At 60.3% G+C, this 27,281-nt stretch overlaps 1 protein-coding gene across 1 annotated transcript; it reads left to right on the forward strand.

Annotated features, from left to right (window-relative positions):
* The first annotated feature begins 2,427 nt into the window (after window positions 1–2,427).
* On the forward strand, window positions 2,428–26,583 carry TMEM132E (transmembrane protein 132E). Its single transcript, XM_062012451.1, has 9 exons — window positions 2,428–2,500; window positions 15,581–16,472; window positions 17,328–17,468; window positions 19,262–19,454; window positions 19,684–19,827; window positions 23,812–24,017; window positions 24,554–24,833; window positions 24,939–25,130; window positions 25,555–26,583. The coding sequence occupies exons 1-9, from the start codon at window positions 2,428–2,430 to the stop codon at window positions 26,581–26,583; spliced, it is 3,150 nt and encodes a 1,049-aa protein (XP_061868435.1).
* Window positions 26,584–27,281: the final 698 nt, after the last annotated feature.

Raw genomic sequence — 27,281 nt, forward strand, 5'->3', positions numbered from 1 at the left:
ATGCTCTGCCCTTTGCACAGTGGTCTGGGCTTCAGGACACACCTCATCTCCCTCCTCTCCTTCCCCCTTGGTCCCTCTGTCATTCCCCAGCATCATTTGCCAAGAAGCTCCCTGCAGCACCCAAAGGTGCTGGGTGAGGGCTCAGCCTGGGACCCTCCTCCCACCTTGGTGCTGCTGAGTTGCTGCTTCTTGGGGGCATCTTCAGCTTCTGTCACTGCTCAAGGTCAATGCCATTAATTGCTGTGAATGATTTTGGCACTCATGGAGATGTCTGATGCACTTCCACTGTAAATGAGGCTGCCAGGATGAACACACCAGCCAATGCTTCCTGCTGAAGGGAGATGGGGAAATCTCCAGCACTGCAGGGAGGGGGAAGGCACCTGGGGTGCTCACAGAAGGGGTGGAGGCAGGAAAACCCAGCCCTGGGCTGGGGTGGCTGCACCAGCTGAGGGACACAGTCACAGGGAGGGGATGTGGGAGCCTTGCAGGGAATGGCCACGGTGGGGACTCACTCCCCAAACACTGGCAGCAGTGCTGGGCACTGTGTGTTGAGGGTATTGTGGCATTCCTGGGCTGCTGTGGTAGTGATGCTCCCCAAAACCCTGCCTCTCCCATGGCCCCATACTGGCAGGGGCAAGCTGGGATGAAGGGGATCCCTCCCAGCCGTGCTGGGAGCATCTCCAAGCCCTGAGCAGGAGCATCCCTGGGTGTGTGGTGTGGAGGGGACCTGGCAGCCCCTGAGTGATGGGGGTGGGATGGTGCTTGATCCCCCACCCCCAGAGAGGCACAGAGCATCCCCAGCCACATGTGGGAGCTGCAGCCACCCCCTGCCTGTGTGCACAGAGCTGCAGGGAGCGGGGTGACAAGGCTGGTGCCCCCCTGGCTGGCACTGACAGAGGGGGATGGGGAGACAGGGGACCCCCAGGCCTCAGCAGGGATGGAGAATGGACCCCAAACCCCCAGAGTAGTGAGAAGGGACCAAACCCAGCTGTGTCCATGCCGGGGGTGATGAGGGCTGCTCTCCCCTCTCCCTTTACCTTGAGGGGTCCCCAAACCCCACCTTTATCATTATCCCCCTTTGCAGCGCGGTGCATGACACGGAGGGGAGGGCAGGGCCGGCCGTGCACCCCCCACCCCCCGGCTTCACCCCGCGGTGCTGGGATGGGCTCAGAACCCGTCAGTGGGGAGCGGGGGCTGCACTGGATTGTACCCCCGGCCCCGCATCGCACCGCACCGGGCGGGCAGCGCGGCTCCGCTCCGCTTCCACCGCCTCGCCCGAAGAGGAGGGAGCAGGAGGAGGAGGAGGAGGAAGAGGAAGGCACCTCCCCCTGCCGCCCTCCCCTCGCTGGCACCCACCGGAGCCCGCTGCGGCTCCGGCCGGGGGAGCGGCCACGGGAGCGGCCAGTGCCGGGACCCCCCCGGCGGCTGCAGGCGGGGGGGAGCGAGGACAAGACCCCCCCAATTCACCTTTCCCCAAGGCACCCCCTCTGATTTTATTTACGAGCAGGAGAGGCTGCGCCCCCGTCTTTAACCCGGCGGGGGGGGGTTGGTGGTGCAGAGGAGGCGGAGACCCCCCCTCTCCTTTGCCCGCTCATGGCCGTGTCCCCCCCTTTGCAGCCCCTGCAGGGGGGCAGCGGGTGACCCCCGGCACCCCCCTCCGGCCCCGCTCCCCCCGAACTTTGCCTTCGGACGCGGGGACTCCGCCGCCGATTAATTGCGTCTGCCTGGGATTAATTAATTACCCACCCGCCTGCTCCGGGGGTTTTTATTACCCTCGTGGCTTTGCTTTTTTTTCCCGGGGTGGGGGGGGGAAGAAGCGCTTTTATTCACCTTTTTTATCGGGGTTTTCCTTCTTTGCAAGACCCGCGCTTGGGAATCTCCCTTCTCCTGCCCGGGGGGAGGGGGCTGCGACCCCCGAGCCCTGCAGCAGCGGCTCCAGCAGCACCAGCTTGCCTTCCTTTTATTTTGGGATCTATTCCTGGAGGGAGGGGGTTACACGTGCTCTGCTTCTCCCCCTCCCCGGCTCCTGAGGAGGAAGAGGAGGAGGAAGAAGAAGGGGGGACCCGCCCCGCCGGCTCAGCGCTGCCCAGGGCACTGGGGAGCTGGGGGTGGGAGGGGGGGGGGTTGTGCGGCAGGTTTTGGGGTGGGGGGACCGGAGATGGGGAGCTCAGCTCGCTGAGCTGGGGAGGGGGGCAAAGCCGAATTCCCCCCTCCTCTAACCTGAGCCGGGTCCCATCCGCGTCCCCCCCACCCCCCCAAATTTCGCCGTCGGCTGCTGCTCCCGCCTCACACGTGGTTGGATTTAAGGGATTTCTGCGGGTTTTTTGGTGCTTGCTTTGGATTTTTTTTCTTTCCTTTTTGGCCACGGGGGTGGCTCGGGGTCCCCCACCCCGGACCCCCATCGTCCTGCCTGGCCCCCACTTTGCAATGGCCTCTCCGGAGAAGATGCTCCCTGGGCCGGCCGCCTTGCTCTGCTGCCTCTGCTCGCTGCTGCTCCCCGGTAAGTGCCGCTGGCCCCGGGCGGGGGGGATATCTGTCTGTGGTGTGTGTCTGCAGTACGGGGGGAGGGCGCTTACATCCATTTCCCCCCATTTTCACCCCCCCGCGAAGCGGTTTTGCCCCTCTGTGCCCCTTCTCCCGCAGCTGCCGCCTCCCCTGCTGCTCCGTGTCCCCCCCGGAGCCAAATGGGGAAAGATTAGAGTTTATTCCCGGCTTAAGAAAATGACAGCTTGTGCTCATGGGCTGCTCCCCCGGGCAAGGAGCAGGGTGGAAAGGGAGGGGAGATACGGGGAAAGGGGGCTTCAGCCGCCCCCCAGCCCCCCCAGCCCTTGTCTCCTTAATGCAGAGCCGCTTTAGCGGGAGGATCAGGGGCTTTAGCTGCTATTATCCCCTCGCTTATCCCCCAGCCCCGCAGCCGGGCACTTTCCCAGCCTGTGCTGAGCTCCAGGGCAGGAGCTGCTGGGGCGGCATCATTTTGGGGTGTAGAGATGAGGATACAGCCCCTGCCATCCCTCTGTTTCCTTCCGATCCGGTTTCGGGGGGAGGGTTTTTGGGGGCGGCAGCGGCCTTGGGGGGGATGGGGGGGGAGCTGCTGCCTGCACTCACTTGCCCTGAGTTGCATCCAAATCACGGCTGTACCGTGGCTGGGCTCTGGTGACATCCCGGCCTGCCCTGGGGATGTTTTTTATGGTGAGGGAGGCTGAAGAAGGGGGTCACACACCCTGAGGCTGGTTTCCATCCATGGCTTTTTCACATGCTTTCCGTGTCAAACCAAACCTCACAGATGCTCCAGCTAAAGCAGCTTTCCCTGGCAGCTGGCTTGGCCAAGCAGAAAGCAGAGGGGTGCTTGTGGTTTGGGGGAGCCCCTCGACCCCCTCCTACCAGCCTGGCTCTGAGGGAGGCTGCACTGCCCAGCTCAAATGCTCTCTGGACCGTGCCTGGCTCCATTTCACCCGGCAGCCAGCGGCCAAGGCACTTGTGGGGCTCGGGCAGCGCTTTCTCACGCATCTGCAGCCCCCCGGGGTCCTTCTCAGAGCTTGGAGAGCTGCAGTGGGGAAAGAAGGAGGAGGGGGGAGATGTTGGGAGCATCATGAGGAGCTGCAAGGGGGACCCCAGCAGAGGAGCAGAGATGCTCCAGGCTGACGAGTGCTGCAACTCCACACAGCATCCTCTGGGGTGGCAGATGCTGCTCCCCTGTACCCCGAGACTGAGCCCGTGCAGAGCTCTCCTGTTTGAGACTCCCAAGGCAGAGGGTTTGCAGGCAGGGGGCTGGCAGCCAGCAGGGAAAACACCATCCCCATCCTCCTCGCTTTGCCTGGGTGAGATTGAAGCGTCTTCCCCGGGGCGGGGGCGATGCCGAAGGATGAAACATCCCCGTGCAAGTGATCAGGAATCCCCTCTGGTGCAGGGGCTGGACGCTGCTCCCCACACCCCATTCCCTCCGTGGCATTTCTAAGCCCCCCCCCGTTGCTGCTGGGATGCCGACAGCCGGGCCTGGGCTTTGCAGCAGGGCAGGATCTGGCCCCTGGGCTGGGGAATGCTTTGGGGGGGGCAGGGTGGGCTGTGCCGGCTGGGGGTGGGATGCTGCGGGGCTGGGGGTCGCCGTGCGCTGCTGCCGGGGGTGCGTGGCTGAGTCTGGCTGTGCCGGGGGCTGTGTGGCTGAGTCTGGCTGTGCCGGGGGCTGTGTGGCTGAGTCTGGCTGTGCCGGGGCTGTGTGGCTGTGTCTGGCTGTGCCGGGGCTGTGTGGCTGTGTCTGGCTGTGCCGGGGCTGTGTGGCTGTGTCTGGCTGTGCCGGGGGTGCGTGGCTGAGTCTGGCTGTGCCGGGGGCTGTGTGGCTGAGTCTGGCTGTGCCGGGGGCTGTGTGGCTGAGTCTGGCTGTGCCGGGGCTGTGTGGCTGTGTCTGGCTGTGCCGGGGCTGTGTGGCTGTGTCTGGCTGTGCCGGGGGTGTGTGGCTGTGTCTGGCTGTGCCGGGGGTGCGTGGCTGAGTCTGGCTGTGCCGGGGGCTGTGTGGCTGTGTCTGGCTGTGCCGGGGCTGTGTGGCTGTGTCTGGCTGTGCCGGGGCTGTGTGGCTGTGTCTGGCTGTGCCGGGGGTGTGTGGCTGTGTCTGGCTGTGCTGGTGCACAGAGAAGCCTCTGCCAGGAGTTTTTCGGCTCTTTTCAGGATGTGCAGCTGCCCTCGCTGCCGCTTCAGCCTTTCCTGGACACATCAGCGTCTTGGAAGGAGCCAAAAAAAAGAGGCTGAGAGCTCTTAATTCTCCCCAGTCTTACTTACAAACTGCTTGGGCTGGTGCTGGGGGTCAGCCTGCAGCAAAGCAGCCCCCAGCACCCCTGCTCCCCTGCTCCCCTGCTCCCCAGCTCCCCTGCTCCCCAGCTCCCCTGCCCTGGAGTGTGCTTTATTCCCTTTCCCCTTGATTTCTCTCGAAGAGCAGCCCCTCAGCATCAGCCTCAGCCCTGGGAGCTGCTTGGCTGCCAGCCCTGCATCAGCTGCTTTCAGAAACGTGGCTTTTGGCACCTCTGGGATGGGATGGGATGGCCCCAGGATGGAGATCCCGGGGCTGCAGCGTGGTGGGGAGTTGCTGGTGGTGTGTGCTCGGTGTGGTTGTGCTGTGAAGCTGTGAGGGTTCTGTTGGGATGTGGCACAGAGTGGGGGATTTACCCACTGGCTTGTGGAATAACTTGTGGTGTCCCTGGGGTTGAGTCTGGACTCTTGTCTCTGCTGCCTGCTGAGCCTGAGTTTGCCTCAGTGTGCCTCAGTTTCCCCCCTCCCTGAGGCACTACTCGTGCAGAGGCAGTGGTCCAGGGCTGCTGCTGGAGTTGTTCAGCATCTGTCTGGAATGCAAGTCAGGCTCGAGGTCATGTGCTGGACCCTACAGCTCCAGAGCCTCCATCCTGGTGGGAATGGGGCTGTGCTGCTCTCCCTGTAATCTCCCACCACAGGCAAGTCCCGGGTGTGGGGCTGGGACTGAAGGATGATGCTCTATGGCTCCATCCCTGTTGGGGACCTCCAGCCCTAGAGCACCCCAACCCTGGCGTGGGAGGTGGATACGGATCACCACACATCCCTGTTTCTGCTCAGAGCATCTCCTGGCTGGGGGATGCTCGTACCAGCAGGTGGAGACGTGCAGCAACTCGCTGCCAAACCGGGAACGTGCACCCGCCGTTTGCTGTCTGACGGCTCCAGCCGGCCGTGCCGACGGGCTCAGAGCAGCTGAGCATCCTCAGCCCCAGCCGGGATGGAAGCAGGGCTCAGAGCAGCCTCAGCCCCAGCCAGGATGGAAGCAGGGCTCAGAGCAGCCTCAGCCCCAGCTGGGATGGAAGCAGGGCTCAGAGCATCCTCAGCCCCAGCCAGGATGGAAGCAGGGCTCAGAGCAGCCTCAGCCCCAGCTGGGATGGAAGCAGGGCTCAGAGCATCCTCAGCCCCAGCCAGGATGGAAGCTGGGCTCAGAGCATCCTCAACCCCAGCTGGGATGGAAGCTGGGCTCAGAGCATCCTCAGCCCCAGCCAGGAGCAGAGAAGGGGTGAGAGGATTTTTCCTCACCCTGGCAGGCAGGTGAGAGGGCAGGACCCTACCTCTGAGCTGAGTTAAACCCAGCATGAGTGCTGGTGTCACAAAACTGGGTGTCCTTGTGTGACCCCTTGTGTGTCCATCTCCTCCTGACCCTGGTACCTCAAATCCCAGCAGGATGCTTGTTCTGGGATGTGGGGGTGCAAGTTTGGACACCCCACTGGGAAACGCCTTTTTCTTCTGACCCTTTTGCCCTCTTGGTGTTGTTGAGGAAAGAGAAAAGGACAAGAGCTGCTATTGGGAGCATGATGGAAACCCTCTGAGTGGAGTTTTGGCAAAGGTCAGTCACAGGGTTTTGCCTGGAGGGTTTCAATAGCATTTAAGTGCCTCAATACCCTTGGCCAGAACCATCCTTTAGTGTGTGGATGATGCTGCTGCACCCTGGGCTCAGCCCTGCTGCATCACTGGGGGAAATTGAGGCAGGGAACTGAATGGCACCAACCCCCTGCCTGGGGATTGCTCAGTGATTTTAGCAGCTGCTGAGGTCTCTTCTCACCCAGCTTCTCTGCATCCTACAAAGAAGAGGAAAGGAAAACCCCATCCCAGCTGGGGGTCCCTGCAGAGCATCCTGACATTGGACTGGCACATCCCAGCTCCATCCCCTGCCCTAGCCTGGGGAGCAGGGCATGGCCTCATCCTGGGAGCTGTGGGGAGATGCTGGCTGAGGGGAGAGGTGCCTACATGGCACAACCTGGTTGGTTTCTTTTGGTTCCTGGTGAAAACAGGCCAGGATAGGGGTGTGGAGGAATCCTGTTCCCTTCCCACTGCAGGAGCATCCCATCCATCTGGAAAAGGTCACTCTTGCTAATCTAATTGGAGTCTTTTGTTATTAAACACATGTGTCTGTTAGCCAGCAGCCCCCTGGGAAGGGAGGGAGGGAGGTGGATGCTGCTGGGGTGATACTGGTGTGATGGGCTTGGGGGCTCCAGAGAGTGTCACCCAGGGAGTTTGTCCATGTGCAATGCCAGAAAGAGAAGTGGTTCATTAGTGCAAAGCAAGGCAGGCCCTGATGCTCCTTGCCAAGGGGAGAGGAGGCTGGAGTTCAGCTTTTCCCTGAGAACCAGCAAAGCCAGCACCCTCCAGGCACATTTGCTGATGGCCCAGAGATCCCCAGCCCAGGGGAGGCTGCAGCCAGGCTGGGGGATTTATGGGCTGTCATGTTTCCCCCCAGATGCCCCTGGGTTAGGGATGCAGAGGCTGCTTCTTGGCACGTGGCTTTCCTGGAGCCTCATCCTTTCATTTTGCTTAAGCTGTTGCCCAACCTGTTGCTGCTCCCTGCTGGGTGCTGAGCCCCTTGCCCACAGGTCTGGCCCCCATCCTCAAGGCAATTCCCAGGCTGCCTGTCCTGCTGATGAGCATTTCCCCATCACTTGGACATTTCCCACCCTTGATCATTCAGTAGCTCAAAGCCCAGGAAGATGCTGCTGGGGTGGCTTTGCCCCAGCTCGTGGGTGCTGTCACCTCTGAGCCTCTGCTCTGTTAACAAGGCAGGTTTTGCCCTCATTCAAGGGCTCATCCAGGCTGAGGCTCTTCCCCAGGACTGGCAGAAATGGAGAAGGAATTGATTTTTAACTCTTTTTCAAGGAAAAGCTGTTTTTTTCCCCCCTCTTGGAGATAAATAAGGTTGAAGATGCAATACCTGCCACTGCCAGCTCCCTGCAGCTGCTGGAGCTGCTCCTTGCTCCTCCCTGGCTACCAGCTACAGCAAAGCAAGGAAAGGGGATGTGTTGGAGCTCTGTGTGATGCTGTGGCTGCTTTGCTGGCTGGTGAAGCCCTGAGCTGGTGAGGTCCCTGCCCTAATGCCTGTCCCCAGCCCTGTTTTGGGGCTGCAGGGTAGGGTCTGGGGCTGCAGCTGGGGGCTGGGTTTATCTGGGGCTTCTCATGCTCCTTGAGTGCCTCTGGAACTGGATCCCTCTCTGTCTTGGAACAGCCTGACACACATCACCCCCTGGGGATGGGAAATGAATGGGTGTGTAATCAGTGGGAACCCTGTCACTGGGCACAGGGAGGGGACAGCCCAGGGGCATCGGTGGGGACAGGCTTGGAGGGTGCTGGGAGGATGTTCCTGCTCCTGGCCATGATGGGAGGGATGAAGAGGGCACAGGGAGGCTCCAAGCAGGACAAGTGGCTTTAGGGGGGGTCATTGCATCCCCTCTACCTCAACACTGTGCTGCTGGGGGCTTTTGAAGGCTGCTGCCCCTGCTGCCCCAGTCCCATCTCAGGGCTGCTGCCTCTCCTCCCACTTCTCACTCCTCAGGGGGGTCATTTGGGGGATGCAACACTGGGGACTCATCTCAGGAGCCACCACAGCACTTGTTGGGGGGCTCAGGGGCTGCTGCCTTTATCCCAGGGCATCTCCCTCTGCTGCCCTGGCCATCCCTGGGGACACTCCTGCTCAGACACCTCCTTCTCCTCCTTTTTATCTCTTCCCCCCTTTTCTTTTGATTCATTTCTTCATTCTTCCTCCTCCAGACAGGGCCTCTCCTCCTGTCCCCCAGCCTGTCCCCTCCTGTGATTTGTGGAAATGGCTCTAAAGTGGCTGCTGTGTAGAAGCTTTCCCTCCTCCAGGAATTGATGGCAGGCTCTGCCTCTGCACAGCACAGCCCATTTAGGCCATATTTATTTCTTCCTTGCTTTTTTTTGCCTTTCCCCCACCCTTTCCCTTTTAATAATTCCCTGGGGGAGCCTGCAGAGCTCAGCACCACAGCCCAGCATGGCCCAGGGAGGCTTCCCTGTCACTTTAGAGCTGCTGGCCCCAAAATACAGGCTGGGGCTGAGTCCCACCACCTTACTGCTTCAGGTAAAGCCAGATTGGACCTTTGGGAGGACCTAAAAGAAAGGAGGTTATAGGATTGCTCACTGGGGATAAACACAACCCTATATTAGACACTAGAGAATCCACCCTTGCACTAAAACTGCTGCTCATAGGAAGCTTTAATTCACTTTTCCTGGCCAGCATTCACTCAGCTCCTACCCTGGGCTGGGTTTGGGAAGCTTGGATGAGTTTAACCTTCCAGGCTGAGTGTTGAGGTCCTTTGGTGGCCTTTCCCTGCAGCCTCTGCTCCCCCCACGCTGCCTGGGGATGGGAGTTCCACCCTTGTAACAATGACTCACTTAATTGAGTTCCAATTAGCTGGGACTGGAGATGGAGGCTCATGGTGTGGCAGAGGGAAGGGACAGCTGCTTGTCTTTTATGGGGCTGGAAACAATTGGCAAGGCTCTGGCTGCTGGGAAACATTTTGGAGGCTTCCAGGAAGGATCTGATGGTGTTTCCTCATCTTTGGTTGGTGTTTCCTCATCTTTGGCTGGTGTTTCCTCGTCTGTGGTTGGTGTTTCCTCGTCTGTGGTTGGTGTTTCCTCGTCTGTGGTTGGTGTTTCCTCATCTTTGGTTGGTGTTTCCTCATCTGTGGCTGTTTTTTCCTCATCTGTGGCTGGTGTTTCCTCATCTGTGGCTGGTTTTTCCTCATCTGTGGCTGGTTTTTCCTCATCTGTGGCTGGTTTTTCCTCATCTGTGGCTGGTTTTTCCTCATCTGTGGCTGGTTTTTCCTCATCTGTGGCTGATTTTTCCTCATCTGTGGCTGGTTTTTCCTCATCTGTGGCTGGTGTTTCCTCATCTGTGGTTGGTGTTTCCTCATCTTTGGCTGGTGTTTCCTCATCTTTGGCTGGTTTTTCCTCATCTGTGGCTGGTGTTTCCTCATCTGTGGCTGCTGTTTCCTGACTGGGTGTTTTTTCCCCCTCCCCATGTGCAAATAAGGGGCTCCTGTTGGGTTTATCTGAGTTTTGGGTGGACTGGGAGGTGTGGAGCTCTCTGTTTCCCCTTGCTGTTGTTGTTGAAGGCTGTTTGGAGGTGCTGAGCCCCCGTGGCTGGGAGGGTGCTGTGAGGATGGGTGCTGTGAGGTGGGAAGGGAAAGGGGATGGGTGCAATGCCTGTTCCTGCAGATGGGCTGTGAGCCTGGGCTTTCCCTGGGAGCTGGTGCTGCTTCTAACTGACCAGTCCAGCTCTTGGACATCCCAGGTGTGTGAGCTCCAGCTGTGGGACACCTCTGGCATCTGTTTCCCCTTTCTTCTTGGTCCTGCTGGCTGTGGGGGCAAAACCTCAGGAGCCTGAGCAGGGGGCTGCAGGATGCTCAGGGGAGTGGGGTGGCTTTCTCCTGACTGGAGATGAAGTGGCAGCTGGGACATCTGTGCTGGTGGCCTGGCAGGGAACAGCCAAACCAGGTTTCCTCCTGAGGGCTGGGGACTTTAACCTTGCTCCTCTGGCTCTTGGGGGTTTGGGGCAGACCCATCACCCCCCTGTTTCAGCTGAGTGCTGACCCATGTGGGGAAACAGGCAGCCAGTGGCATGTCCTGCCCTCATCCCTCAGATCCAGGGGTAGGAACATCTCCCTGACACACTGATGAGGGGCTGGATGCCAGGAGGATGCAGCACTCAGGGGCTGAGCTTTGCTGGTGCTGCTGGCAGCCCCCTGCCCTGGAGAAGCAGCATCCCCTGCTCCTGCCTGCAGGGAACAGGGGCTGAGAGCTGTGCCCTGGCTGCTGCAGAGTGTAAGCTCCATGGATTTCATCCAGGGATGAAAACCCACTGGCCTTTTCATCCTGTGGCCAGGAATCCCCTCCAAAGGAGTCCCAAGGTGGGCATGAAGCCAGGGCCCATAAGAGCTCCCTGCCACCCCTCCCTGTGCACTTAGGAAGGGTTTTATCACCACATTGGCCCAAGTTGCTGCTTTCTGGCCATCTTTCCCAGCTTGTCCCCAGGTGGGACCAGCACTGGAGCCCTCCTGCAGTGGGCTGGTGTGTCCTGTGGAGCTCAGGCACCTGGGGCTGGTGTCTCCCATCACTGCTGTTGGCTCCCTCAGAGCTGTGTTTGGTCCATTGATGGCCCCAGCCTCTGTTTCAACATCACCAGAGGTTTTTAACCCTCCTGGCATGACCTCAAACCTCCCCTCCCTCTTCTCCAGTGCTTTTCCTGTGTGCTCCATCCCTGCTAAGTGGGGCTATATGTGCTATGAGCCCCTGGCTGCATCCCATGGGATAAGCCAGGATAAAGATCCCCCCCTGGAGAGTGGCTAAAGAGATCCCCATGGCAGACAGCTGGGGCTGGGGCTAAGCTGGAGCTCAGCACTGGCTAAGGGGAAGAGGAGGAGGCTCTTCAGCCTCAGGATGGTGTGTGGGAGCAGGGATGGGGTTAGTGGGGCTGTGGTGGGGGTGGGATGGAGGAGCTGAGCTGCCCCTGTGCTCTGTTTGCTGGGGATTTGGAGCAGGGAGGGAAGCTGAAGGAGCTGATGGTCCCCAGCAGCCACAGCTACATCCAGTCTGTCCATCAGCCCCTGCCAGGTGTCCATCAGTCTGTCTGACCCCAGCATCCCCAAGCAGGAGGGTGAGCTGGTGACCCAAACCCCATGCTGGGGTCCTTGCCAAGCAGGGGATGGGCTCAGGCTTTTGCTGCTGCTTTATTCAGCAGCCAGACCCCTTGGCCTGGCAGGGGGGTGTCTGGATTCTGGGGTAGGGCTGGGGGGTGCTGCTGCTGTCCCCACGTGCCCTGGAGGAGAGAGGAGCAGCTCAGCCCATCTGGTCACACAGCCTGGGGCACATCTGGCTGGGCAGATGTTGGGGCTCAGCAAGGGGGTCCCTGGCTGTTGAGTGTCTCCATCCCCCTCTCTCCCACCCTTTCCCTCCATGGGCTGCCACAGGGGGTGAAGGCAGCTCCTGTCCCATCCCCCTTCAGGGCTCCTCAGCCCAGGGGGGGCATCCAGGCAGCCCCCAGGCTGCTGAGAGCTTTGCCAGCCCATGGAGGTCTGCTTTTTTGCTTGCAGAGCCAAGCTGTGAGGGGGGAAAGGACCATATGGTCCCCTCTGCACCAGCCTAATCACCCCAGGAATGCAGGTCAGGCTCTGCAAATCCTGTTCAGCACAGTGGGCCCCAGAGCAGAGCCAGCAGCCAGGGCTCCACTGCTCTGTCCCCCCAAAACCCAGACAGAGGTGGGAGCTGCCAGGATCTGGGACACTACTGTGGGCAATGGAGTGTTCTGAGCTATTTTGCTTCTCTGTCCTTCCATCCCCCCTTCCATCCATCCCTTCCCCACTGTGCTGTCCTTCCTATTGCCTCTTCTCCCTCTTCCTCCAGCTATTCTCTGCTCTCCAGCCACTTCTCATCTGCCTGTCTCCTTCCACTCACCCATCCATGCCCTTCTCCCAGGTAACAAGCAAGGCTGAGGCTGGAGCTGAGGCAGAACTGTTTCCCTGAGAGGGGTGTCAGCCCTGTGCCAGGCTGCCCAGGGAGCTGGGGCAGTGCCCAGCCCTGGAGGGAACCCAAAGCCCTGGAGCTGAGGATGCTGAGGGGTCAGTGCTGGGCTGGGCAGGGTGAGGGCAGGGCTGGGGCTGCAGCAGCTTCAGGGGCTTTACCAACCCAAATGACTCTGTGGTTCTGAGGGGCCAGTTGCTGGGGGTTGGGCTGGGTGACAAGTTGCAGACAAAACATGTCAGGTTTTGCCCTCCCAGTGCTGGTGCTCTCTGGGTGCTGGTGGGTGCTCTCTGGGTGCTGGTGGGTGCTCTCTGGGGTGACTCAGGGGCTCTCTCATCACCCACTCAAGGGACAGGCAGTGACACCCCCCACACCCCCTTCACACCATCCCAGGGGTGGGTTTCACTCAGGGCTGTGTTTTTTGGGTGACTTTCCTTTGTGAAGTGACCTGACCCTTGTTGAAAGCCCAGAGATTTTGAAGGGGTCAGGACTGATGCTGCTGGAACGAGCCAAGCTCAGCCTCCTGCCCTGGCTGCCTGGGCCTCCCCAGTCCCTCTGCTGCCTCACCTGCTCAGCCTCCTCTCATTCCAGCCCATGGATCTTTCTCAGCTCTGCTTGTCTGTGAATAATGCCATGCCTTGGAAGGAATCCCCTTCTCTAATTGCTGGGTGGCAGCAGCAGCTGTGGCCACATCAGCTGGGATGAGGGGAGGATGCAGACTTTGATGCTCCATGGCAGGAAACATTCTGTGGGCTGGAGGATGGAGAAGCTCTGACTGGTGGTCATTTCTCAGCAGGGTGGCATTTCTCTGGGTGCTTTTGGGGGGCTCAGCACCTCTCCTGCAGCTCCTGGCTCCCTGGGAGGCTGGAAATCAGAGCAGGCAAGCAGATGGGCTCAGCAGCTTGAGGGGATCAGGGTTAGTTTGTCAGGTGCTGGAGCTGCACCCAGCGTGCTACCAGCACAGTGGCTTCTCTGGTGGGGCCAGCAGCATGGCCCTGGCACTCCCATGGCCCTGGGGAACTCTCTGCCTGGCTCTTGGGCAAGTTTCATCCCAGGTGCTGTAGCTGTGGATGCTGCCTGTCCCCACCCTGAGTGTTAATCCTTTATGCACCCTCTAAGCCTCTTAACTCCCTCACACCCTGCAGCAGAGGGTTCCCTGGGTGGGCACTGGGGTCCTGGGAGGGCTTTGCCAGGGCCATGCTCCCAGTTGGGGAAAGCCCTGGGGTCCTGGCAGCCTCCAAAGCCCCCATGGAGAGGGGCTGAGCTGTTCCAGGCAGCTGAGCTGCCCCAGCCCCGTCTCTCACCGCCGCTTGACGTGGGTAATTTGGGCTCTTCTGCTCCAGAGCCACCTGGGAGCAGTTGCAATCAGTGCCAGGAATAGGAGGCTGTGAGGAGCTGGGGGAGGTGCTGGGGGGAGGATCCAGGCCTCTTGGGAATCCCTGGCAGCTGCTGGAGGATGCAAAGACCTTGAGATGTCTTCCAGGCTCCTTCAGCTCCACACCAGCCACCTTCTGCAGCATCTGCTTTGGCAGGAAGGTTGTTGTGGGTTCTCTCTCCTCTCACTTGGCTCCCTCTGAGGGGCTGGGGCAGCTCTGGCCCCTTGGCTGGTGGGCACTGCCTGTTCCTGTGCAGAGGCTGCCTGCCCAGCCTCAGGGGTGTTGAGCTGAAGGCAAAATGGTCAAAAGGAAGGAGAAAAAAGTCTTCCCTAAGGACCATCAGACCTGGGTGCTGCTGGGGGTGGGATTTGCACAGGGGGGCACCAAAAGCATCTTCAGCACTTTTGCACCAAGTCATGTCTGTGCCTGGGGAAAGTGGGGCTGTGCTTTGGTGTGTGGGGCCAGCACCTTGTGGGTGGCACCTCTGGGTGGGTGATGGGTGACAGAGGGGCTGTGACACAGGGAGGTGTAAGAGGGTACAGGCAGCCTGTGGGGACAGAGTGGCTCTGGGGTGAAGGAGCTGATTTAGCCACTTTCCCCATGTGATCTGGGAGCCAAAAGGAAAGCCTTGATCTCACACACTCAGATCTGCCAGCTAAACATTAGCCTGGACCTGCCTAATGTTTGGTAACGAGCCTCTGGAGAAGCAGCATCTGTGCATCTGGAGCAGGGATGCAGCCAGTTATGCCCTGTCTCTGTGAGTGGGTCTGTGCTGTTTGGGGCAATGCCTTGGCATGGCTGTTGGGGTGGGTGACCAGTGCTTCAGGCTCCCCTGGGCACTGCCAAGGTCCATTGTGGCTTCAAGATGCTCTGGCCCAGCTTTGGGCAGCCCCTGAGCATCCCTCCTTGCTGCACACGCCATCCCATGCCAAGGGTGGGTTTGGTGAGGCTGGAGTCAGCTCCTGGGAAGCACAATGATGCCTGAGGTCCCAGAGAATCCTTCTGTGTTTGTGGTTTGCAGGAGAGAAATCCAGCCAGGCTCTTGCTGCCCTTCCTTGCTATGGGGCTGGACTGCTCCTGCTTGGATCTGCTCTGGGGCTCAGGACGTGCTTCATGCTGACCCAGCTTGGGTCTGTTCTGGGGCTCAGGACATGGTCTGGACAGGGACATACTCCATGCTGACCCAGCTTGGGTCTGCTCTGGGGCTCAGGACATGGTCTGGACAGGGACATACTCCATGCTGACCCAGCTTGGGTCTGCTCTGGGGCTTGGGACATGCTCTACAGGGAAATGCTCCATGTTAACGGAGCTTGGGTCTGCTCTGGGGCTCAGGACATACTTCATGCTGACCCAGCTTGGGTCTGCTCTAAGGCTTGAGACATGCTCTGCAGAGAGATGCTCCATGCTGACCCAGCTTGGGTCTGCTCTGTTGCTCAGGACATGCTCCATGCTGCCCCAGCTTGGGTCTGCTCTGGAGCTCAGGAGATGCTCCATGCTGACCCAGCTTGGGTCTGCTCTGGAGCTCAGGAGATGCTCCATGCTGACCCAGCTTGGATCTGCTCGGCAGCTCAGGACACGCTCCATGCTGACCCAGCTTGGATCTGCTCTGGAGCTCAGGACATGCTCTGCAGGGAGATGCTCCATGCTGACCCAGCTTGTGCCTGTTCTGGAGCTCAGGACATGCTCTGCAGGGAGATGCTCCATGCTGACCCAGCTTGTGTCTGTTCTGGAGCTCAGGAGATGCTCCATGCTGACCCAGCTTGTGCCTGTTCTGGAGCTCAGGACATGCTCTGCAGGGAGATGCTCCATGCTGACCCAGCTTGTGTCTGCTCTGCAGCTCAAGCCACGCTCTGGACAGCGAGATGCTCCGTACTAACCCCCACTCTCCATCCCCTTTGCAGCTCAGGCCAAGGCAGCAGCCCCCAGCCCCGAGCCCGCCGAGCTGCCCGCTGCCATCACGCTGCCCGTCAGCTACCGCCTGTCCAACGCCCGCCTGGCCTTTTTCCTCAAGGAGCTGGGGGGCGGCCGAGGCGCCAACGGCAGCGCCCCGCTGCAACGCGCCGAGCCCTTCGTCGTCTTCCAGACCAAGGAGCTGCCCGTCCTCAACGTCACCCTGGGCCCCTTCAGCACGGGCTTGGTGCTTCCCAAGGAGCAGCTCCAACCTTCCAGCACCCTGCAAGTCCCCGACCGCCTGACGGTGAACTGGAAGGTCCGAGCTTTCATCGTGCAGGCGCGGCTGCCGGCCGAGCAGCCCGTGGTGCAGGTGCTGTTCTACGTGGCGGGGAGGGACTGGGACGACTTCGAGGTGGGCGAGCGGCTGCCGTGCGTGCGGCTCCACGCCTTCCGCGACGCCCGCGAGCTCAAGAGCTCGTGCCGCCTGCGGGGCGGCTTGGCCATGTGCTTGGTGCAGGCCGAGCTGCCCCGCGCCTGGTTTGGTCCCCCGACCCTACCTTTGGGTAGGAGGAAGAGCTCGGAGAGTTTGGAGTTGGCGGGGGAGAGCCAGCAAGCCGAGCTGTACTACACCCTGCACGCTCCGGACGCGGGCGGCCGCTGCCTGGGCGACGCGGGCACCGGGCGCGGGGCAGCCAGGAGCGAGGGACCCACCCAGCACCCGCTGCTGCGCATCGGCAGCGTCAGCCTGCTGCGGCCCAAGCCCGGGCAGCCCCTGCAGGAGCACAGGCTGGATGCCAACGTCTTCATCCGCCTGCCAGACAAGCCCCTGAAGCCGGGTGAGGTGCTGAGCGTCCTGCTCTACCTGGTGTCCAACTCCACGGTGGAGCATTTCACGCTCAGGTGAGGGCTTGGGGGCTGCTCCCTGAGCTCCCCCGGCGGCTGCCCAAGTGGGTGTGTTGTGATTGTGGGAGCTGCTGGCAGGGCAGGGCTCAGGGGAGGCTGAGGGAGGCCAGAGGAGCGGCTGCTGTGTGGTTCTGTGGTGTTTTGGGGCTTTGGGCTGGCTGAGGGATGCCCTGGCTTGGATGGAGCCTTGTGCATCCAGGGGTTCCATCTCTGCATCACCACTGTGGGCCACTGCTTTTGCACCCCTCCCAGTGCTCCCAGACACACTGGGATTAGGGCCCTGCCAGCAGATGTGGGTTTGTTCACAGTCACTGTGGGCACAAGGTGCTGTCTGGCCATGGGGCTGCTGCCAGAGCAAGCAGGGGCTCCCCACATCCCCCCCCTAGTCCTGCCCCAGAACTGGGGTCAGAGCAGAATGGGGGCAGTGAGTGGTGCTGAGCACCCTGGTATGGGGAGGTGTGCAGGGAGACCCCTCCCCTTGCTTCATGTCCTTAAAGACAGGGGACAAGCCCCTGCTACGTCCCTTCAAAGGGCATTTACCAGTGTCCCTGTGGCCACTGGACCCCTGGCATAGGACGTGGCATCCTCTGCCCTGGGGGTGTCCAGCCCCACAAGGGAATCGCTGTCCTGGGGGGCAGCAGTGGGGCTGGGGCACCCAAACTCCTGCTGCAGGGGTGATGAGGGGGACACAACATCCTCTGAAGAAGGGCTGGGGTGGGCTCAGCCCTGTGGCTGTTGCTGCTAGCTTGGATGTCTGTGACAGCCAGGGGTGACTGGGGGCAAAAAAGAACCCCCTATGGGGTCCAAAGTGCCTGGGGACAAGAGTCTGGCCCTGACTGTCACTCTCTGCAGGGTGAAGGCCAAGAAAGGTGTCAACCTGCTGAGCACCAGGTCGAGGAGTGGGCAGTGGCTGGTGAGCTCGGAGCTGCTGACGGGTGGCAAACACTCCACTGCCACTGTCGATGTGGCCAGGGTGGAGGGGGCTGGGCCCAGGTAAGGACCCCCCTGCTGCAGCCTTGGAGGGGTAGGGGGTGGGGAAATTGCTGGAGCTGTGCAACTGAGCTGTGAGGGCACTGAGGCTGCAGGGCCACAGGGCAGCTTTGCTCTTTGGATGCATGAGGGCAAGATGTGGTGAGCAAGGGCAGGAGATGGGCACGGGGTCAAAACCACCAGCAGGAGAGACTCTGAAGTGCTGGAAAGCAACTGATCCCAGGCTGTGATAGCTCCCTCACTGTGTCTTTGGGAGAAGGGAGACAAGTGTCTCCAGGAGCTGGGTTAAAGTGAGTTGATGTGCCCCAGTCGCTCCTGCCCTCTGTGTTGGAAATCTTCCCCTGTCTCTGCCCACCTTGCCCAAGCTGAGTGAGGCTGGGGAAAGGAGATCCTCAGCTGTGGCTGCTTTGAATGTGAGCTCAGGGGCTATCTGCAGAAAATCCCTCCAAAGGGCTTACCTGGAGGATCTTCCTCCACCCCACACCATTGCTTCCAGCTCCAAAACTGCAGCTGCAGCATCTGAGACAGCCCCATGGCTGATGTCAGTATCCCCAGGGCCATGAGACCCCCATCCTCTGCACAGCCACCCCAGTGCCCCTGCACATGGCTCCTCTCCTCTCCTCTCCTCTCCTCTCCTCTCCTCTCCTCTCCTCTCCTCTCCTCTCCTCTCCTCTCCTCTCCTCTCCTCTCCTCTCCTCTCCTCTCCTCTCCTCTCCTCTCCTCTCCTCTCCTCTCCTCTCCTCTCCTCTCCTCTCCTCTCCTCTCCTCTCCTCTCCTCTCCTCTCCTCTCCTCTCCTCTCCTCTCCTCTCCTCTCCCTGTCTTGCTGCTGTTCCAGATCAGCCTGGAAAGGTTAGAGACAGAGGATGAATTTAAAGTGATTACAATCACCTTTCAGACAAACAACTCCATCAAATATTAAGGGAATGGGAAGTGTAAATGACTCAAAGCCATGTTGCCCTCCGGGCTGTGCAACCAGAGGAGATGCTTCCCTGTGGCTCTGGGGGCTTTTGACAGCTCAGGCTGTGCAGGGAGGGGGGTAGAGGCCCTGAATTTGTGGTGAAGATGGACAATTTGGGATGTTTTGCACCCCAGCAGCTGCTTAATAAGTTATTTCCCTGGTGTGGGCAGCTCTCTGCTGTGGCTGAGAGTAGGCAATGCCTGGAGAGGGCAGGAGATGGTGGGTGGCTGGGCCCTGGCACTGGGTGCTACAGAACAGAGACTGTCCCCATCCTCCTGACACCCACCCTTTAGGTACCTGTGAGTGTTGAGAAGGTGCCCCCTCAGTCCTCTTTTCTCCAGGCTGAGCAGCCCCAGGTCTCCCAGCCTTGCACAGCAGCTCTGCTGCAAAGCCCATCATCTCTGCCACAGGAGCAGGGAGCAGAGCCTGTCATGGCCTGGAGCATGGCCCTGGCTTCTTGCTTACCTCCTTCTCTGCTCCTTTCCACTCATTAAATGCTTATCAGGGAGTATCATGAATCTTCAGATGGATGGGACCTTCTCAAGAGCTGCTACCCAGTGAGGTGGGAGTGGAGCTGGTCCTGGCTTCCCCTGCCACTGGGATTTCACCTTCCCACTGGGAGGATTCCCACAGGAACCTTCAGGCTCTCAGGGCAGAGGTGGAGGGGATCAGGGTTGCTGTGATGGGGAGCAAGCACCATGGTAGCACCCACAGCCTGGTCGCCCTGGCAGGCACAGGGACACTGCCACCTGCGGGGGATGCTCTGAGGGGACGCTGACCCTGGGGTGTGTATGGGGCACCCAGCTCACTGCATCCCCCTCCTGTCCCCCTGCCCAGGGATGGAGATTCCTCCTCTGAGATCATGCAGCTGGATTTCGAGATGGAGAACTTCACCAGCCAGTCCGTGACGCGCCGCATCATGTGGCACATCGACTACCGCGGCCGCAACCCCCCGCCTGACCTGGACAAGGTGGTGACAGAGCTGACGGTCATCCAGAGGGACATCAGGGCCATTGTGCCCCTGGCCATGGTGAGCTGGCTCCTGCCTTCTGCTTAGCTCAGCTGCTCTGGTGTCGTTGGGGTTGGCTTGGATCCCCCCCTTGAGGGATGTGCCCCGTAGCACCCGTCCATGCGCTCATCCCCCGGCACACACCGAGGTCCTTCTCTGCCCCAGGGCTGGAGCAGGAGAGGAGCCAGCCAGGATGTGACTGCTGGGGGACAGGCTGCCCTCTAAGATGACAGTCCCCTTTGCACCCCAGGACACAGAGATCATCAACACAGCCATCCTGACGGGGAGGACCGTGGCCATTCCCGTGAAGGTCATCGCCATCGAGCTGAGCGGCGGCGTCGTGGACGTCTCGGCTATGGTCGAGTGCAAGTCCAACAACGAAGACATCATCAAGGTGGGTATGGGGACAAAGAGGGGTTCTTGTGAGCCTAAAGAAGGGCTGAGCTTCTTCCAGGGGTCCTGACCCCAAGCCCATTGCATGCCCAGCATCTCATCCCCTCAGTGGCTTGGCTCTGGGAGCTGTCGGGAGAAGGACGAGACGCTTTGTCACTGTCCCCGTTGAGGCTGAGGGATGCTGTGGCACTGGCTGGCACCAGGCAGCAGCAGTAACTGGGTTATCACAGCACTGAGTGCTGATAAGCTGAAATACTGTCACTTCTCGGTGTAAGCTGCGTTGTTTCCATCGCTGGCCTCGCTCCTGCCTCCGGGTGCCATCCATCTCCCTGGGATGCCAGGCTGAGCTCAGGCCGAGGGCTGGTCCCAGGGAGGGGTGAGGGAGTGAGCCAGGCAGCTGGGGATGATGCAGGGAAAAGGGAGGGCTGAGGGAGGGGAGCAAAACGTGGTCTGCACAGGAGAGATGCGGATTGCATGGATGCAAAAGCCCCACTGTCACAGCAGCAGTTGCCCCCACATCTAACCCAGCCCCTGGGGCAGCAGTTGGTGCTCAAAGCCAGCCACGAGTTTCCCATCACCATTTCTCCATCCCTGCATGCATCCATCTATCCACCTGCTCGTATCATTCTATCCCCATTTCCATCCACCCACCCCCAGGCACCTTCACCCAAACCCCTCCCTCCCCTCTCCCTGCAGCCAGGCAGCCCCCTCTGCATGGCCCTGCTGGCTTGGGCAGAGGCAGGGGCAACTGAGCTGGCCAAAGGTCTGGAGAACAAGTCTTATGAGGAGTGGCTGGGGGTGTTCAGTGTGGAGAAGGAAGCTGAGAGGAGACTTTATCACTCTCTACAGCTACCTGGAAGGGAGTTGCAGGGAGGTGGGGGTTGATCTCTTCAGTAATGACCGACAGGACGTGAGGAGATGGGCTCAAGCTGCACCAGGGGAGGTTTAGGTTGGACATCAGAAAGAACTTGTTTACTGAGAGGGTTACTGAGCACTGGAATGGGCTGCCCATGGTGGTGGAGTCTCCACCAGCCCTACTCAACAGACACACAGGTGAACTGAGGGCCATGGGTCAGAGGTGGGCTTGGCAGTGTGAGATGACGGGTTGGACTTGATCTTCAAGGTCTTTTCCAACCATGCTGATGCCAGGGTTCTGTGCTGGGGGCTGGGCTGTCCCGTGTCCCCACCCTGGGGGACTCAGCTCCCTTTGCCAGCAGCCACCCTGCCTGTGCAGCCAGGGCTGAGCAGCAGAGCCCCAGCCTCACTGGGCCTTGCTGTCCTCGATGCTCTGGGGCTGCAGGGGTGGCTGTCAGCCAAAGTGTCACCAACTGTTTACCCAAGTTCTTGACTCCCACTCCGACCCGTGCGATTTACAGCAGCGCCTCTAATTTATGGAGGCCGGTCCTCTGCAGTGTGATAAAACACTGGAGCAATAATACACTTCAGGATGGACTCCAAGACACTTAAAACTGTTTAATGTGCTGCCTTTCTACTCATAAATCTATTTACACGCCGTCCCCAGCCCTGGGAGCTGGGGGGAGCAGACACATGCCCAGGGGCTGGGATGAATAATGCATGGAGCAGCCCTGCAGCCCCGCTCCTCTCGCCCAGCTCCCTGCAGGGGCTGCCTGAGCTGCTCTGTGCTTGTGCTGGGCTTTGGTGTCTGGGGGAACTCTCAGTTACCTGCTGAGATGGTGGAGTGTGATGAAGGTGTCAGGGCTATAAAGCTGTTACATAAATCAAAGCTTACAGAGTGGGATGTGCTGGCTGTTACTGTAAATAATTGAATGTGAAGGAAGGCTGGGGAGCTGCTTCTGCCCAAGTTGTGTGTGTGTGGAACACGGCCTGGACCTGGTGTAGATGTGGCTGTGATAGTGGCAGGGCCATTTGTGGGGAGAGCACAGCTGGGAGCTGTCATCCTCATCCCCTTCCACGGTGACATGGGGTGAGTGGCCAGAGAGGATGATGATCTCGCTCAGGGCAGTGTTGAAACTGCTGGTGTGGTGGCCTTGGGGGGGCTGTGTAGTTGTCAAGGGATGCAATTGCCACCTCTGCTGCCAGGGATGCTCTGTGGGAGATGCTCAACCTCACCTGCTACGTGAAGCTTTCTTAGGAGCCCATCACCCACCTCCACTCCAGGACCCACGGGGAGCAAATCAGCTCAGGGGGTCTGAGCCCCAGGGCTCTGCTCACCCCCAGCCCCTGGCAGAAACGAGGTGCCACCAGCCATGGTGTCTCTCCCCACCCCTTGGAGAAGATGTGTCCCCTCCATGCCACGCTTGAGGCTGTGCCAAGCAGGGATGCTCCTGGCCTCAGCAGCAGAGCCAGCGGTGCCTTGGCACAGAGCCTGGGCAGGGCTCAGCCTCTCTCTGCCTGACGCCTGGCTGTGAGGATGGCAAGTTTCTCTGAACAAGCCTGCACTTCATTTAGAAGCTAATCTGCAGTCACTCCATCATCAGGACAAGCCTGATGCGCTGGCATTTGTTTTGTTGTCGTAGTTTCAGCCCCTCTCCAACTGCAAAGCAAGTTGGTCCCTAGAAGAAGATGCCGGGGGGATTTATTAGCTAAGGTAATGCAAGCAGCAGCCCATCATATTTGTTGTGATAAATGGCACAATACCCAGAGCACTCCAGTGCTGGAGGAGCTGCACAGGAGCTCATCTTTATTCAGACACTGCCCCACCAGAGATGAGATTGTCTTTTCAGACGTGCTGAGCTGGGATCTCTGATAGGAAGACAAACCCTCCTGCACTGCACTTCCCTGCCGTGCCCAGGGAGCAGGGACTGCCCCAGGAGCCCAGGCTCTGCCTCTTCCACCAGCCCTGAGGACCACAGGCTCTTGTAAAAGTCAGGCTCTGCCTGTGGGCTTGGAAATGCAAAGCTCCTGCAGCTGAATGCCTACAAGTGCCCACAGATAAGATGGGGAGAGAGGGTGATGCTATCAGCTCTGCTGTCAGCTGCCATGCAGCATGGACTCAATATTGGCCATCAGAGACTCCACAGGGGAGAGCAGCTCATTGCAAAGAAGCCCTCCTGTGCTGTTGAGACACTTGGTGCACCTGAGACAGGGACTGTGCTGCTGGCTGAGCAAAGGAGCTTTGTTTTTCCCTCACTAGCAAATAACTTGGATGCAATTCCCAACGGAGCAGCCTGTGGGAAAGGGAGACAGGGCTGGGTCACAGGGCCAAGGGGAGACAGGGCTGGGTCACAGGGCCAAGGGGAGACAGGGCTGGGTCATAGGGCCACTGCAGATGAGAAGTTGGAGCTTCCCCAGCCTGGTTGTCTCCTGCTGCCTTTGCCAAAACCCAATCCTAAGCCAGAACACAGACCCTGCTGCAGTGGCATCCTCTGAGCTCCTTAATTGGCTCAGCTCAGTTGGTAGTAAGTGGCCACCCCAGGATGTGTTTGTTTTATAGCAAATTGAACTAATGGCATTTGCATAAATGGAAATGAAAAGAGAAAGGGTGAGATGATGAATGTGAGGTTTCAGATGGACTCTGGGAAGCTCTTCCTGGAGGTGGCAGGAGGGATGGGGATGAGGCAGTGGAGGGATGGGGATGAGGCAGTGGAGGGATGGGGATGAGGCAGTGGAGGGTGCCTGGACACAGGCTGGGGGCTGGTCTGTGTGTGTGCTTCAGCCCTGGGAAGCACCCGTGGGTCTCTGCAGCTCGAGTGCAGTAACAGGGTACAATTCAGTGCAGGGCCCAAGGAAGCTGAAGCACCAAATGAAAGTGCCTGCAAGGGCTGGCTGACAGAGGAGCTGGATCAGGGGAAACCCACGTTCCAGCCATGGTGAGTGTGGGCCCACAGCTCTGAGCAGGGGCTTGGAGGGGAGAGAGCATCCTCACTCCTGGGCCACCTTTAACCAGGCATGTGCTGGGTGATGTTCTCCTCTGGCATTTCCCATCCTCCAGGCAGCCTCCTGCCAGCATCTCTGGTGCATCTGTGGGAGTGCTGCAACCCTCTCACCCTTCCTTCTCCCCCAGGTCTCCAGCAGCTGTGATTACGTGTTTGTCAGTGGGAAGGAGTCCCAGGGCTCCATGAGTGCCAGGGTCACCTTCAGCTACGAGCACCTCTCTGCCCCTCTGGAGATGACAGTGTGGGTGCCCAAACTGCCGCTGCACATCGAGCTCTCAGACGCCAGGCTGAGCCAAGTGAAGGGCTGGAGGGTGCCCATCCTGCCAGACAGGAGGTGAGTGCTGTGCAGCCATCGTGCCTGGGGTCTGTCCAGCCTGGTGAAGGTGGTGGTAGGGGTTGAATTGGTTCAGCTGCTTAATGAGGGGGGTTTAAAGATGATGGAGCCGGGGTCATCTCAGGGACCCCCTTTTCTTCATCAGTGAGAAATCACAGACAATCTGTGCCCTGCACAGTGAGGTTGGCAAATGCTGCAGCTGGTGGAGAACATCCACCCTTGGCAATGCACAAACTGCCCTGGCTGAGGCTGGGGCCAAGCTCCAGTTAGCTCCAGGGATCCATCCCAACCTGAGACACCTCGTCCTGGCAGCTGGTTACCGAGCAGAGATGCCGGTGACCCCGTTACCACGTGCTCCTAAAGCCCCTGGGACACCTCATGGGCATCTTTATGGCCAGGAGCCACCAAGGTGGTTGTTTCTTTGGTGCCCTTGCATTTCTCCCTGCCTGGCCACCCCTCTCCTTCCCTGTGGGGGCTGAAGAGCTGTGGCAGTGGGGAGCTCGGTAGCACTGGCCACCCACTGCCCCATCCCGCAGGTCGGTGCGGGACAGCGAGCACGAGGAGGACGAAGAGGAGAAGAAGCAGAGCCGTGGCTGTGCCCTGCAGTACCAACACACCACCCTGCAGGTCTTCACCCAGTTCCACACCACGGCAGCAGAGGGCACGGGGCAAGTGGTCACCATGCTGGGGCCAGACTGGCTGGTGGAGGTCACCGACCTGGTCAGCGACTTCATGCGCGTGGACGACCCGCGCGTGGCTCACATGGTGGACAGCTCCACGCTGGCCGGGCGGGAGCCGGGCACCACGCTCTTCAAGGTGCATCCCCCACCCTCCAACCACCTTTCCTCACCTCTTGCCAGCTTGGCTGGGGGGTGGCAGGAGGTATGGGCACCCTGGTATCACCCTGGTCTCACCCTGCAGGTGGTGTCCCCGCTGGTGGAGGCGGTGCTGGGCGAGACGCTGGTGACGGTGGCGGAGGAGAAGGTCAGCATCACGGACCTGAAGGCTCAGGTGGTCTCCAGCCTCTCGCTGTCGCTCCATGCCAGCCCTGGCAATAGCCACACCATCATTGCCCGGACCTCTGTGCAGCAAACACTCAGCTTCCTCAAGCAGGTGAGGCCAGGGAGGTGCGTTTGGGTTTGGGGAGGTCCGAGGGGGGAAATTGGGTCTTCGTCTGCAACCCCTCTCTCCCCCCTTCCCACCCCTACCCACCATCCTCCAGACACCCTGGTGACCACAAAGCACCCCAGAAAACACCCCATGGACCTATGAGACAGCCCTGTCCAGCTTGGGGACAGGACACAACCCCGTGGCTAAAGGGGTCAGGAAGGAACCCTGTGTGGTGCCCAGCCCAGCTCTGGCAGCCACATCAGGCACCTCTGGGGCTAAAGCTGGGCAAAAGGGAAAAACCAGGGGATGGAAGGAACAACCTGAATGATGGATGGAGGGAAAGGGTGAGTTGGATGGAGAGAAGGATGGAGGGGAGGGCTGGGACCCGCGTCGTGCTGGGCAACCGGTGCCTGTGTTGGTCCCGCAGGAAGCGCTCCTGAGCCTGTGGATTTCCTACAGCGACGGCACCACGGCCCCTCTGTCCCTCTACGACCCCAAGGACTACAACCTGGTGGTGAGCAGCCTGGATGAGAGGGTGGTCTCGGTGAGCCAGGACCGGGCGTTCCCCTTGGTGGTGGCGGAGAGCGAGGGCTCGGGGGAGCTGCTGCGGGCTGAGCTCATCATCTGCGAGAGCTGCCAGAAGACCAAGCGCAAGAGCGTGCTCTTCACGGCCCTGGCCAGCGTCAGGGTCCACTTTGGGTCTGAAGAGGACCCAACCTATGACTATGACCACGTGCCCAGCAAGCCAGGGCTGGCAGAGGCAGGGGCAAGCACCACTCTGCGGGCAGAGGTGGAGAGGAAAGCAGGAGCCAGCGAGGACGGCGGCACGGCCGGCGCGTCTCACCCCACGCAGGACTTCCCCACCATCCCCACCGGCTTTGTGCAGGTGACCAGGGGGCTGACAGACCTGGAGATCGGCATGTACGCCCTGCTGGGTGTCTTCTGCTTGGCCATCTTGGTCTTCCTCATCAACTGCATCGTCTTTGTGCTGAAGTACCGGCACAAGCGCATCCCTCCCGAGGGTCAGACCAACACGGACCATTCGCACCACTGGGTGTTCCTGGGCAACGGGCAGCCTCTGCGCGCCCACGGCGACCTGTCCCCCCAGCCCCAGAGCCCTGGCAACCCTTTGGAGAACGTGCAGAGCTGTTGCCACGGGGATCACCACAGCAGTGGCAGCTCCCAGACCAGCGTGCAGAGCCAGGTCCACGGCCGTGGGGACGGTTCCTCGGGGGGATCCACACGGGACCAGGGCGAGGAGCCTCTCAATTCCCCCACCTCCAAACGCAAGCGGGTGAAGTTCACCACCTTCGCCACGCTGCCCTCCGACGAGCTGGCCTACAACTCCATCCCCATCGCTGATGAGGAGGACTTGGAGTGGGTCTGTCAGGACATGGGGCTGCAAGACCCCCAAGAGCTTCACGACTACATCTGCAGAATCAAAGAGATGGCTTAGCAGAGGGGCTGGGAGGGAGGGGAAGGGGAGGGGAGGGGAAGGGGGGCTGCCACGCCGTGCCACGCCACGCCACGCCAGCTGCTTCCCCCAGGGCTGCAGACCCACATCTGCCTCTGGGTGTTCCCTCTTCTGCACATCTCACATCCTCACCCCCCCCTCTTGGGAGGCACCTCTTTGCCTGCCCTTTCCCCTCTGCTGTGTGGCCCCCGACCCGTGGCACAAGGGAGCTGGGGGAGGGGGCAGAGAGGAGTGGGCTTAAAAGCTGGGGGTGTGTGTCTGCTGGGAAGTGGAGCAGGGTGCTGCTGCAGGGCCTGCTGGGCAGGGGGTGGAAGGAGGGGGAATAGCTCATCCTCCCCCCTCCAGGAGCCCAGAGGAGGATGCAGCAGCTCTGGAGGTGAGTGATGGTTCAGGGATTTGCTGCCCCACGGGTGTTGGGGTGATTGGGGGGCTCCTTCATGCTGCTGCTCCATGCTGGGGTGATGCTGGGGCAGGGGGGGCTCTGCTGTCCCTGGCACTTGCTGTGTCCCAGCCCCAAATGCCAGGCTCACCCTCTGGCTCAGGACCTGTGGGATGGGGCTGGTGGGGGGGCTGGGACCCCTCTGTCAGCCTGGGGAGGGCTGTGGCAGTTTGGGGGTGACCAGTGAGCTGGGAGCTTGCCTGTCTTTGCCTCTCCCTCTGTCCCCAGCTGTGGCTCCAGG

This window comes from Colius striatus, chromosome 20 (assembly GCF_028858725.1).
Source record: "Colius striatus isolate bColStr4 chromosome 20, bColStr4.1.hap1, whole genome shotgun sequence".
NCBI lineage: Eukaryota > Metazoa > Chordata > Aves > Coliiformes > Coliidae > Colius > Colius striatus.

Bases quoted from the DNA above. Each gene is read 5' to 3' on its own strand.
- TMEM132E (XM_062012451.1), top strand. From the start codon at position 2,428: ATGGCCTCTCCGGAGAAGATGCTCCCTGGGCCGGCCGCCTTGCTCTGC. The intron at 2,501-15,580 runs GTAAGTGCCGCT...TCCCCTTTGCAG, and splicing joins CTGCTCGCTGCTGCTCCCCG to CTCAGGCCAAGGCAGCAGCC. The intron at 17,469-19,261 runs GTAAGGACCCCC...CCCCCTGCCCAG, and splicing joins GTGGAGGGGGCTGGGCCCAG to GGATGGAGATTCCTCCTCTG.